This window comes from Carassius carassius, chromosome 11 (genome assembly GCF_963082965.1).
Source record: "Carassius carassius chromosome 11, fCarCar2.1, whole genome shotgun sequence".
NCBI lineage: Eukaryota > Metazoa > Chordata > Actinopteri > Cypriniformes > Cyprinidae > Carassius > Carassius carassius.
This window is the reverse complement of record NC_081765.1, coordinates 4,739,441-4,752,121: the sequence shown is the minus strand read 5'-3', so window position 1 is coordinate 4,752,121 and position 12,681 is coordinate 4,739,441. Positions and strand designations below refer to the sequence as shown.

At 39.4% G+C, this 12,681-nt stretch overlaps 1 protein-coding gene across 1 annotated transcript in view; it reads right to left on the bottom strand.

Moving 5' to 3' along the window:
* Positions 1–352: 352 nt before the first annotated feature.
* map3k20a (mitogen-activated protein kinase kinase kinase 20a) overlaps positions 353–12,681 on the bottom strand; it is a 37,848-nt gene continuing 25,519 nt past the window's right edge. Inside the window, exons 12-20 of the mRNA XM_059561430.1 lie at positions 10,562–10,606; positions 10,459–10,486; positions 9,447–9,580; positions 8,569–8,631; positions 8,053–8,151; positions 2,491–2,607; positions 2,166–2,240; positions 1,237–1,387; positions 353–1,126 (exon numbers count right to left, since the gene is read on the bottom strand). Of these exons, the coding sequence (XP_059417413.1) occupies positions 450–1,126; positions 1,237–1,387; positions 2,166–2,240; positions 2,491–2,607; positions 8,053–8,151; positions 8,569–8,631; positions 9,447–9,580; positions 10,459–10,486; positions 10,562–10,606 (1,389 nt within the window). The 3' untranslated portion in view covers positions 353–449. The remainder of the gene's footprint in view (positions 1,127–1,236; positions 1,388–2,165; positions 2,241–2,490; positions 2,608–8,052; positions 8,152–8,568; positions 8,632–9,446; positions 9,581–10,458; positions 10,487–10,561; positions 10,607–12,681) is intronic.

The following is a 12,681-nucleotide window of genomic DNA, read 5'->3' as shown; positions in this document are numbered from 1 at the left end:
ATAAATAAATCTTTAATATCATATAAATGAAATAATCTTAATTAGAACAATATAACCAAGTTTTCCTTGCAGGCAGAAACAGTTTAATAGAAAAAGCCCTCAGTTATGATCTTCACTTAAGAATTGAACATAGTATTAAACACATTTTTTTAAAAAAGAAACGAAAGAAAACCAGTGAGCACAAGAGAGTCAAATTCAAGTTTAAACCTGGAAAGGTAATGTAAACTATGAAAGAGCAGAGACTTTTTATTTTTTAGAAAAAACATAATTTTGACATTTAAGATCAGTACATCCATTTCATGGTGCATTAAAGCTTACAGTACACCAATAATCTCCTATGAACAACTAGGGTTAAGTGCATTGGTTATACACCATCTCTCCAGCCCTTACAGTAGATCAAACGTGATTCATTAGCAACCCCTTCTATCAGCCGAACGCTTTATAAACGCTCAACTTCGTCCACGGCCTCCGCCTCTCCCTCCTCTACGCGGCCGGCCTCTGCCCTGCCTCACTTCCTGATGTTTTTGATCCTGTTTATTAGATTTCTTTCTTTCTACTCTAATCCAGTCCCCATCACCAGACCCGGTCTCTTTCTGCTTCACCCCTTCACTGACGACTGACATCCCTGGTATTGTGCGTGGTTGGTGGTTTGCTGGTGTTATATAGGAGTTGTTGTTTCGTGGCCGTCCAGCATGTTGGAAGCCTCTAGATCCTCTCTGTGATATTTGATTAGACCTTCTAGCTTCCGCTTCTCCTCTTCCTCCTCCAGAGATTTTAAACGTGTGGTCATAGCATGTTTTTCTGTGGTAGTTGTGTTGAGCTCCAGCACTAGGGGGCCGCTCTCGCTCCGAGGTGCTCTCAGATGTCGTGCTGGACGGGCTGCTGCCCTTTGACCCCAGATGGATATTGGAGAGTTTGACAGAAAGGGTGGGAGAGGAACTCCGCGAGTCTGTCCATGGCGTGAGAGGACTGCGATTGGGCGATCTCCTGACAGCGGCGGCATATGATGATTGGCTCCCGATGACGGACAGGAACTGAGGGAGGGTCATCTTGCCTGGGGACTCCGGGGCAGCATGCTCTCTTATCTGCTTTATTCTCAGACTGTGAATCCATCTGGGATCAACACCTGATCGAGGGACAGAATGAAAAACCAAAGCATTTTCCATGAATATGCGAAATAGGGCTGAAAGGACATTCAGTCTTGGAAGTACAAACTAAATATCAATATTGTATTACCTGAGTTGGACCTGCTTCTGTTGTAACCTTCCCTGATGTTTGGCGCCGTCTCGATGAGCAGCTCTACAGGTCTGATCACGTCCCTCCCGCTGTCTGGTCTCCACTGCACTCTGTGCTCATGTCTCGTGCACTTAGGAGATCTCACGTTACTCTGCCAAGAGACAAACTACCAGCTGAAACATGTCCCTTTGTAACCTTAATGGCACATTTGAAAATGCTGCGTTCAATTAACTACAAAATATCCCTAATAATCGTACACTAAATTAAGGAGTTTTATGAAGCGGGATATACTATTATTGTACACATTATCAGTTTACTACCTGAAAGTACAATTAAATAACAAAGAAATTTCTAGTGAAATGTTGCCTTTAACACCAACTTCATATTTAACGAAATTTAAAAACATTTATTTTCTTAATATATGCATTCCTACCCTTGTGAAAAAGTGAGCATAATTGCATTGAATATGCACTTGTAGTGTACTTCAAATCTTAAAAGTTTATTTTTAATTGTACTTATATAAAAGTATACTAAGTAGTACCTTTTTCGCAAGGTTATTGTTATTGTGCACATCTTCCATTATTTCAAAGTAACAATAAATATTTAATCAAAACTTGCTCTGACACTTTTGTTGCTGTCTCATCTAACAATTTTATCCTTATAGAATATGCAAGTTTTGCTATAAAAAAAGACAAATTTCGAAAGTTTTGGTTGCACTTTATTTTACAGTATATGCACTGTATTTTGTGTACTTACCCAAGAAAATTGTCAGTAACTACATGGGTTAAGCTTTTAGGTTTTGTTCATGGATGAGTTGAGGGTTATTACTAATTAATATAGTATCTGGTAAGTACACGCAGAAAAAGACTGTGAAATAAAGTGCTATTTTATGATGACTGTACTGTGGTAGTCTTATGTCTAGTACTAACCTCATAGTTCACTGTGCAGTCAACAGTTTGTGTGCCAGATATCCCGACGATCCATTTATCCATCACAAACGGAGGCTGGAGTGTCATTTAGATTTGAACACAAACAGAAAAGCACATCAACCTAAGGCCGGAAGCCATGACACCATCCTAACATGTATCAGGTCTTCTTTCTACTCACAACACATTTAAAACTTGTTTTGGTGGAGTAGACATAGTTGTGAGGAAGCATAACGACACATCTCAGCTATACAACCTCTGCTGCATTCCTCAAAACACAGTGCAAACATAATGGAGATGTAATTTACAGTTATATGACATTTCGCACCTTGGTCATCTTTAATATATCTACATCTGGCCTGTTGGCATTAAAGGTCACGTCTTTGATATATGCGATTGCCACCTCATCCCCATCAAGCTCCATGTACATTTTCCATTTGCAGTCCTGCAAAGGTCAGAAAGACAGAGATACAGATGGTAGAATGAGGTTAAAGTGTAGCATCATGTGTAGGTAAATGTGGCCATAAAAATGATGAACGTTTTCAACAAACAGAAATGTAGATCTGTATGATTTTAGCTGTTTGAGGGTGATATAACCCAACAGCACAACCTAGAGGATGATAATGGGTGTTAAGAACACACTTATAAAGACAACACAAACCAGGGTGAATCTGCCCTGTACTGTATAATACAAAATGATTTTCACATTGTTGGGTTAAAACTTCAAAATCAAATTACTTAAAAAAAATCTAATTGATAAAAATTATATTTACACTGAACAAAATCAGGTGCGTGATTTCACATAGAGCAGCTGTTACTACACAGAGCCGTTGTTAACTGAGATGATGCGCAAATAAACGCTGAAAATGAACGTGGATTTGCGCAGCTTCTCAGTTAACAATGGCTCTGTGTAACAGCTGCTCTATGTGAAATCACGCACCTGATGGAATTAACCGCTAATTAGAGAACCGGCTTTACTGATGAGATGCGCATAACGATCGGCCGATCGTGATCGGAGCACCCCTAACTTTAGTTTTTGCCCCCATTTTTCTTGAGCTGAAGCTGAACTGATGTACACAAAAGGCCTATTTCTCTCAAATATTGTTCACAAATCTGTCTAAATCTGTGTTAGTGAGCACTTCTTCTTTGCCAAGATAATTCATCCACCTCACAGGTGTGGCATATCAAGATGCTGATTAGACAGGTGTGCCTTAGGCTGGCCACAATAAAAGACCACCCTAAAACGTGCAGTTTTACTGTATTGGGGGGGGGGGGGGGGTCTGAAAACCAGTCATTTTCTTGTGTGACCACCATTTGCCTAACGCAGTGCAACACATCTCCTTCATATAGAGTTGATCAGGTTGTTGATTGTGGTCTGTGGGATGTTGGTCCACTCCTCTTCAGTGGCTGTGTGAAGTTGCTGGATATTGGCAGGAACTGGAACACACTGTTGTATACGCCGATCCAGAGCATCACAAACATGCTCAATGGGTGACATCTCAGGTGATGGTTGTGATGGTCGTGGATGAATGGTACAACAATGGGCATCAGGATCTCATCACAGTATCTCTGTGCATTTTATTGATGGCATTTTGAATGCACAGTGTTCGTTGTCCATAACATATACCTGCCCATACCATAACCCCTCGGCCACCATGGGCTACTTGATCCACAACGTTGACTTCAGCAGACCGCTCACCCACATGACGCCATACACGCTGTCTGCCATCTGCCCTTTACAGTGAAAATCAGGACTCATCTGTGAAGGGAACACCTCTACATAGTCCCATCGAATGTGAGCATTTGCCCTCTCAAGTCGGTTACGACGATGAACCGATTGTTGCAGCCGCACTCCAGGTGGCTGGTCTCAGATGATCTTGGAGGTGAAGATGCTGGATGTGGAGGTCCTGGGCTGGTGTGGTTACACATGGTCTGCGGTTGTGAGGCCGGCTGGATGTACTGCCAATTTCTCTGAAACGCCTTTGGAGACGGCTTATAGTAGAGAAATTAACATTCAATTCATGGACAACAGCTCTGGTGGACATTTCTGCAGTCAGCATGCCAACTGCACACTCCCTCAAAACTTTTACATCTGTAAAATTCCTCAATGGTTGTGTAAAACAACACCAGTTTTACCTTGTCAAAAACTATTAAGATAAAAACACTAATAATTGTCTCCCTCTCAAACTAGGACAGTAAATGGTAAACAAGCTCTTGTTTGTTTACAGTTTGAATATCTAACGCATTCTCATCCCAAGGCGTCATACACTGACCCTCTTGACATTTCGTCAACATCCTACGCATATGGCACCCTCTAGCGTCAATATGAGACACAGATTATGGGTTAAGGTTAGGGTTAGGGTGAGGGTTAGGGTTAGACCGCTAGGAGGCGCCTTCTGGCCCATTTTTATCTGCTTCTAATATTGACGCTAGAGGGTGCCATGTGCGTAGGATGTTGACGAAATGTCAAAAGGGTCAGTACATGACGCCTTGGGATGAGAACGGTCTGGAATATCTGCAGTTCTAGTTCTGGTTTCCTTTAGACTGACAGATATAGTCTACTGCCACCTGCTGGTATGGAGCGTTACACACTAGCTGGTCACTCACTGTAATATTTGGGGTGTGTTCAAGCACAACTTTTTTGGCCAAGACACAACAATACCAGAAAGTCAGCTTTTCATTGCAGCTAGTTCTTTTACGATGGTTCGGTGTCTCTGGGCCTTCGTACAATAGGATAACCGTTTAGTGCTTATATATTGACACATTTAACACTAGCTCGTCGAGTGTTACAGATAATGTTGAACTTTGCTCTGTTGTTAAGCCATATGACATTGAGGTGTGGCCTGTAAATGCAAACACATCCTGGAGGAAGCCAGGCGTGAGAATGAATGTTTGAGTGTCAGTGGGAGAGTATTCATTCACACACACACGTGCTTCTTCTGAGACAGAACGATGTGAAGACGGGAGATCAGAGTGCAGAGAAGCGGCCGTGTTCGTTTCTCAGACATAACAAGAGCGAGAGACCTTCACATCCATTCTCAGTCACATTAGCAATGGAGATGAGGCTCCTTACCGGGAGGCCAAGCTAGACACGACAGAGCGGTAATGATCCGTCCAATCTGCAAGCCCCGCGCCGAGGTCAAAGGTAACAGCTTAAAGCATGTGGCCGTTCACATTTCCACAATATCTCGACAGAGCACAAGTGCAAGTAAGAGTGTGAGAGGCGAGGAAGCATGAAAAGGCAATCGTGAGCGTGTGCCTGTTTGTTTTGGACGGGGCTTAAAGGCGTCCAGTAACACGTCGGCCAAGCGCTGACCAAGTGTTTGCCAAACGTTAGCCCTTCCTAATAGCAGCGGCAGAAACAATGTGCGGTAATGACGGCCAGCGTGGTAAGCGTCTAATGACACCTCATGCATAATTCAGCACCTTTCCGGCGACTAAGCCCTGATATCCTCATTAACAGAAACACTCTGCTGTCAGATGGGCAAGGCACAATCGCAGGGTCTCATTTAGGCTTTGAGAAGTGCAGCTGGTACCACGACACCGCCAGGAGAGAGAGAGAGAGAGAGAGAGAGAGAGAGAGAGAGATGGAGAGCGAGCGAGTGAAAAAAGCAGGGAAAAAAAACCTCGAGCAGAGCGGGTTTGTTTTATTTAGTGCAAAAAACCTTGCAGTTTGTAAAAACAAGGCTGACATGGAGGCTGACACCAGGCAGGGGAAAATAATTAGCTCTCATTTTCTCAGACTCCTGTTTCCTTCTTCCCGCTGAGCTTCCTCCCAACCAAACCACCACATGTCAGGAGAAATAGGAGGCAATTAGCGGCCCCGCTTCAGCCCCGCCGCACGCCTTGAAAGGGGACTATTTATGATGGGACAATGAACAGCTGAAAGATTAAATAACATTTGCCTTTTAAAAAGAAAATGACTTCTGGCTAAATTTTTGATTAAATTCAAACGGCAAGTGAAGACTCAGTCGCTCTCCTGTGTCAGGGGCCCGAACAAAGGCTCGCCGGCGAGAGGGGGTGGATGCTGCGTGGTGTCTCGGATGAAAAATTATTTATCTCTCACCGCCTTTTTTAAGAGAACGAAAAAGAGGAAGAAAAACAAGAGGCTTGGGAACCCAAAATGCGTTTGACGAGACAGTAAAAGTTGCCGATAACAGGCATCTTTTACTTGAGAAAGACAACTTCAAATAAAGGAGCACTGCAATTGCGACAAAACATCTCAGTCATGACAAGGCATCACATCGCCAACAAAAGCCCCCTGTTAACACAGGAGATGATACACAGGCCGTGATGCAAAAATAATGACAGCAAATAACGAAGAAATCTTAGGGACAACCACGAAAAATGCAATGACTCTTTTTAAGTGTTCGGACACGAGTCGATGGCAAGGGAAATCTTTTATTTTTTGGAAATGTAATCATCTTTCTACCATTTTCTAATCTGAAATGTTTTGTAAAGATTTTCTTGAATGCATGCGATTGTCCACATCTCAATCATTAATTTCCAAAAAGTTTTTTAAAATGTAGGCTATTTGAAGTTTTTTTTTATTGTTTTTTTTACAAATATCAAACATCAAATAATTTTTTAATTCAGAAACCTTTTTGGAGAGTCTTGTGTTCTAGTGATGCGCGGGTCGTCTCATAACCCGTGGGTCGGTTTGGGGTGGGTAAAGAAATTGTCACTTTATTTGTGGGGCGGATTGGGGCAGGTCATTATTTATTATTATTTATTTTAAACCATGTATGTTCCGTGCAATTCCCTATAGCCTATATTGAATATTTGCAATATCTATTCTCATATTTTATTAGGTTCTTTGATAAGATTAAAAGATCCGAGTACAGTGGATGACATGCTTTTTTTTTCACAGCAAATTTAAAAACACTAAATTAACATTTCCGTGTGATAAAACAAAAGTTCAGTGGTTATGTAGCATAGGCTGTAAACTGTAGGTCAATACAAATCTGGAAAATTTTTTTTTAAATAGTTTAGCCTATTAGATGAATACAAATGCGGCTTTGTAAATGTTGATCATTATCTTGTTATTAATATGACCTGAAAAAGACCTGACCTGCGTATTACTAATATGTTCCCTGGGAATTGAACTCACAACCTTTTGCACTGCTAATGCAGTGCTCTACCACTGAGCCACAGGAACATCAAGCCAAAAGCAGTTTTATCACTATGATTTTATGCAACAGAAATATCAAAATAAATTGTAATGCAGAAATCGAAAAGCATTTCTAATGTATTTTGAATACCTTCATATATATGCATTACATCACTGGTCCAAATATGATTTTCATCAAACAACAACCTCGACACCCAGCCAACCACATAACAGCAGCTTAGCTACCAACTCCTCAACAAAACCCTCAAAACAGCCACTCAAAACACTCAACAGCATCCCAGTATAATTGATGGATTGAGTTTTCTAACATAGATTAAAGGGGTCATATGATGCTTTTTTAAAGATCGTTATTTTGTGTATTTGGTGTAATAGGATATGTTGACATGCTTCAATGTTCAAAAAACTCATTATTTTTCAAATACTGTACATTATTGTAGGTCCTCTGTGCCCCGCCTCTTTCAAACCCGTCATTTTCTACAAAGTTCCTCCTTCAGACAAGCGCAGTCTGCTCTGATTGGCCAACTGACCCAGTGCATTGTGATTGGACGATCACCGCAAGTCGGTGGCAGAATCTTAACCTCGATAAAGAATATCTCTTTGGATTTGAGATTTTAGTCTTTACAAATTTACAGATCTCCTTTATGCACCAAGAGCTTTTAACACTCCAAAGAGAAAGAAAAAAAATTTAAATCACATCCTATGACCCATTTAATCAGTAACTACATATATGACACACATGATATGTAGTGGTGTGATTACCGTCTGGCCTGTGCCTGCTTTCCAGTGATATCCAAACACCAACTCCAGATTTACAGTCTTCCTCCACTCTTCCTCTGCTTCCTCAGTGGCCAAACCATCCTAAGAGTGAATGTACATGTAAATACATTACAGCGCTCCAGACTGCCACCATTTTTTTTTTGCCGGTGCAGCTACATTTTGTGAGTGGTCACACTGGTGCGACCACCATGTTGCCTAACTCATAAAAAGAAAAGTCAAAAAGTCACTTGAAAAAAAAAGTCATTCTATTTGTGAATTTCTTCAAAACGCTCCTTTTATAATCATTGAAGTTTCTGGTAGCAGTTCAGTATAATACTAAAGAATAATGGTGCATTAGAATACATACATTTTCCATATAAAAATGTGATTCTGCAAATGTTACTCTTTAATAAATGTAACAGATGACGAAAAATTCAGCTAAAGCAGTGTAGAGATTATTCAAATGCAAAATCCCCTCAACTCTGATGTAAGAAGCAATGAAACCAAAAGAACACATGCCTTGATCAACGGAGGAAAGTGGAACAGGTTCAGGTAGTCGTGGGTAAGTTTCTCAATCTCGGTCTGAAAAAGAAAGATTCGACAGAATGTTTAAAACATGACGAGATGGATTTATGCAGCGCACTGACAATCAGCCACTGACCAGCTGTGTGTGAATGTAACATAATTATTACCTGTTAATGGACTTTCAGCAGCAAAACAACAATTATTACCATTGTGTATCACTTATGACTCTGGCATATGTCATATACATCTAGAGTAAGTCGTTCAACAAACCAGGCTCTGTATGGATGGAGCACGCAGACACATGCCTCACAGGACCAGACGAGTCATGCAGCCTCCACTGATCCCAGAGCAAGACTAATTATTTCTCAGAGCTTGAGTTTCATTTAAATATCAACACTGTCAGAGATATTTAACAAATTCCTTAGCCGGAAATAAAAATAATTCCAAGAATGTAAAATATAGTTTCATGCTCCAAAAAGAATGTGGCTTCCCTCAAATCATTCATATTGTTCATATTGAGCATTGTTGAGAAACTAGAGGTTCTTTATAATACTATTGGACTTTAATCAGTTTAATACTTTTGTTTACTTAATACATTTTTACATGTTGATTTACTGTATTTAAATGTTCAATTGTTTTTGTTATAAGACGATAATAATAATAATACAGTGATAAAAGCTTCAACAATTATCGCAGAATGGATATTTGATACATTCACAAGCCTAGTTTGAAATAATCATCAGTCCCAGTGTATTAATGAATGATTTCAAAATAAATATCACTCTTCAGTGTGCTAATACATTTACATGTGTGCCAGTGAGCTGTTTAGCACACTAGCATCAGTGCTAGCACTGGAGGAAGCAGCCTGGTACCTTCAGATGTATGATGTGTCCTTTAGACGTCACACCCAGGTCTCTCATGTCAGTCTCGGACAGCAGCAGCAGCCTCTGTCCTGTGATGTGGTTGTGCTGGAAGATGTTAGCGTACTGCTGCAGCTCTCCATCACCTACACAGCACACACACGTGCACGCACACACACACACACACACGTGCACGTGCAAGCACACACACACACACACACACACTCATATGCATGCACACACACACACTCACACACACACACACACAAATACACACACACGTGCACGCAGACAAACAGACACGTGAATGCACACAAACACACACATGCAAACACACATGTGCACGCACATACACACAAACACACACGCACACAAACACACACACACACACACACACACACACACGCTTATGTTTCTATCATTGCAGCGACTCTTTCAGTTGACTGCATCAGTTTTATTGTTTTTATACTGACCTAATGATATTATGACCTATTCTCTTACCCTACACCTAAAACACAAAAACTCAAAAGTCAAACATCAAAGAAACCATTCTGGACTTTACTATGAAAAATAAAGAGTTCCTATTTGAATATATGTTAAAAAGTAAATTATTCCTGTGATCAAAGCTGAATTTTCCGTCTTCAGTGTCACATGATCCTTCAGAAATCATTCTGATTTGCTGCTCAAGAATCATTTTTGATTATTATTAATGTTGAAAAGAGTTGTGCTGCTTGATATTCTCAGGCTTCTTCGATCGATAAAAAGTTCAAAAGAACAGCATTTATTTCAAATAGGAGTCTTTGTAACAATGTTTTACATACTGGAAAAAAAATGTATAGCCTGAATGCACTGTAAGTCACTTTAGATAAAATCACCTGCTAAATGCATGAATGTAAATGTGAAAGTCTCTGCTGTCACTTAAAATCAATTTAATAAAAGTATTCATTTCTTTCTTTTTTTATATAATCTTACTGACCCAATTACTGAATTTTTGACCAGCAGTGTATATGATGAAAAACCTCACCTTGAAAAATCTGCTCCATCCAGAATTGCTGTGAAGACAAGTTATATTAAAAAAGAACAAAAAATCTAGATCAGATCATCTGTATTGAGAAATATCTACCCACCACATGTTCTTCTGTCCAGGAGTGGATTGCCAGGTTTGGGAGAAGCTGTCAAACACAAAAAAGTCTCACATGACTCACACAAAAGACATTCAGCTAAATGGTAATATGGAGTGGATTTATCAGTATTGAGAGTGACTGAATACTCACAATCACTCTATCAACTTCTAATTCGGTCATAATACAGTACATTCTTGGCCAAAAATACTGGCCCCCTTGGTAAATATGATCAAAGAAGCCTGTGAAAATTCATCTGCATTGTTATTCCTTTTGTTTGTTTTTTTATTTAAAAAAATGAACAAAAATATATCCTTTCATTGGATAATAAGAATTTAAAATGGGGGGGGGGGTATCATTATGAAATAAATGTTTTTCTCTAATACACATTGGCCACAATTAATGGCACCCTTTAATTCAATACTTTTTAAAACCTCCATCTGCCAGTTTAACAGGTCTAAATGTTCTCCTAAAATGCCTGATGAGGTTAGAGAACACTTGACAAGAGATCAGAGACCAATCCTTCATCCAGAATCACTCCAGACCCTTCAGATTCCCAGCTTCTCCTCTTCAGTTCACTCTGCTCATTTTCTGTAGGGTTCAGGTCAGAGGACTGGAATGGCTATAGCAGAAGCTTGGTTTTGAGCTCAGTGACCCATTTCTGTGTTGTTTTCGAGGTTTGTGTTTGGATTATTGTACAGTTGGAAGATCCAAACATGGTCCATTATAAGATTTCTAACAGAGTCAGTCATTTACTGATTTTTTTATCTGTTGGTATTTGATAGAATCCATGATGCCATGTAGATGTCCAGGACCTCCAGCAGAAATATAGACCCACAACATCAAAAATACAGCAGTATATTTCACTGTACACATGGGGTACTTTTTTTCTCTTTGTTCACCAAACCCATCTTGAGAGTTTGCTGCTAAAAAGCTCATTTTTTAGTTTCATCTGATCATAGAAGCCATTCCCATTTAAAAAGTTCAAGTCATGTCTTATAACTGAATATGCTTTAGTTTGTTTTTGAATGAGCTAGGATAATTTTTCTTGAAACCCTCCCGAACAACATGTGTTGATGTAGGTTCTGTTTGACAATTTTTTTAAGGTTTTCTGAACCAGAGACTCAACCGTTTTCTGCAGTTCTCCAGCTGTGACCCTTGGAGAGTCTTTAGCCACTCAAACTCTCCTCCTCACCGATATAGACACATGTCCTCTTCCAGGAAGTTTTGAAACAATTTCTGTTTGTTGGAAAATCTTAATTATTGCCCTGATGGTGGAAATGGGAAATTCCACTGCTTCTTTTTTAAAGCCACTTCACCAATTTGTGAAGCTCAATTATCTTTTGCTGCACATCAGAAATATATTCTTTGGTTTTTCTCATTGTGATGAATGATTAAGGGCATTTGGGCTTTGTTTTCCCTCCTCTTTATATTTCTGTGAAACAGGAAGCCATGGCTGGATAATTTCATGTTTATTATCATGCTGGAGTGCTCAAAATTGTTGAATATGAATGGGAATATACTTCAGAGATATTTTACTCATAAGAATTTCTACTGGTGCCAATAATTGTGTCCAACGAGTATTTGAGAAAAACCTTTATAATGACCCCCCCCCCCATTTTAAATTCTTATTATCCAATGAAAGGATACTTTTTCGTGAATTTTTTAAATCAAAAATCAAAAGGATTAACAATGCAGATAAATTTACCAAGGGGGCCAATATTTTTGGCCACGACTGTATATGATGCTCACTTGTGATCCAAAAAAATAATAATACTGGTATAATCCCTCATTTGCATATGTGTAAAAAATTATTTTAACATGAACTCTTATTAGATGCTGCAAGGATGCTATTTTTGACATTCTCAGCCTGTTTCCAATGACTACTTTTTTTAATCAGCAAATGTTGAAGCTTTTACAAAATAAAAGTTAGCTTTTGTCTTTATTATTTTGTTTTTGAATTACAATTAAAAAATTTATTAATAAAAGGATGTGAAACTGTATCCCATGTGATGACATCATATTTTACCCTTTAAAGTAATGAATTATTCCATAAAATTTCATTCAAACTTGTAAGAACATAATCCAGTTCCAACAGAACAGACAGACAGATTGATGCACAATAT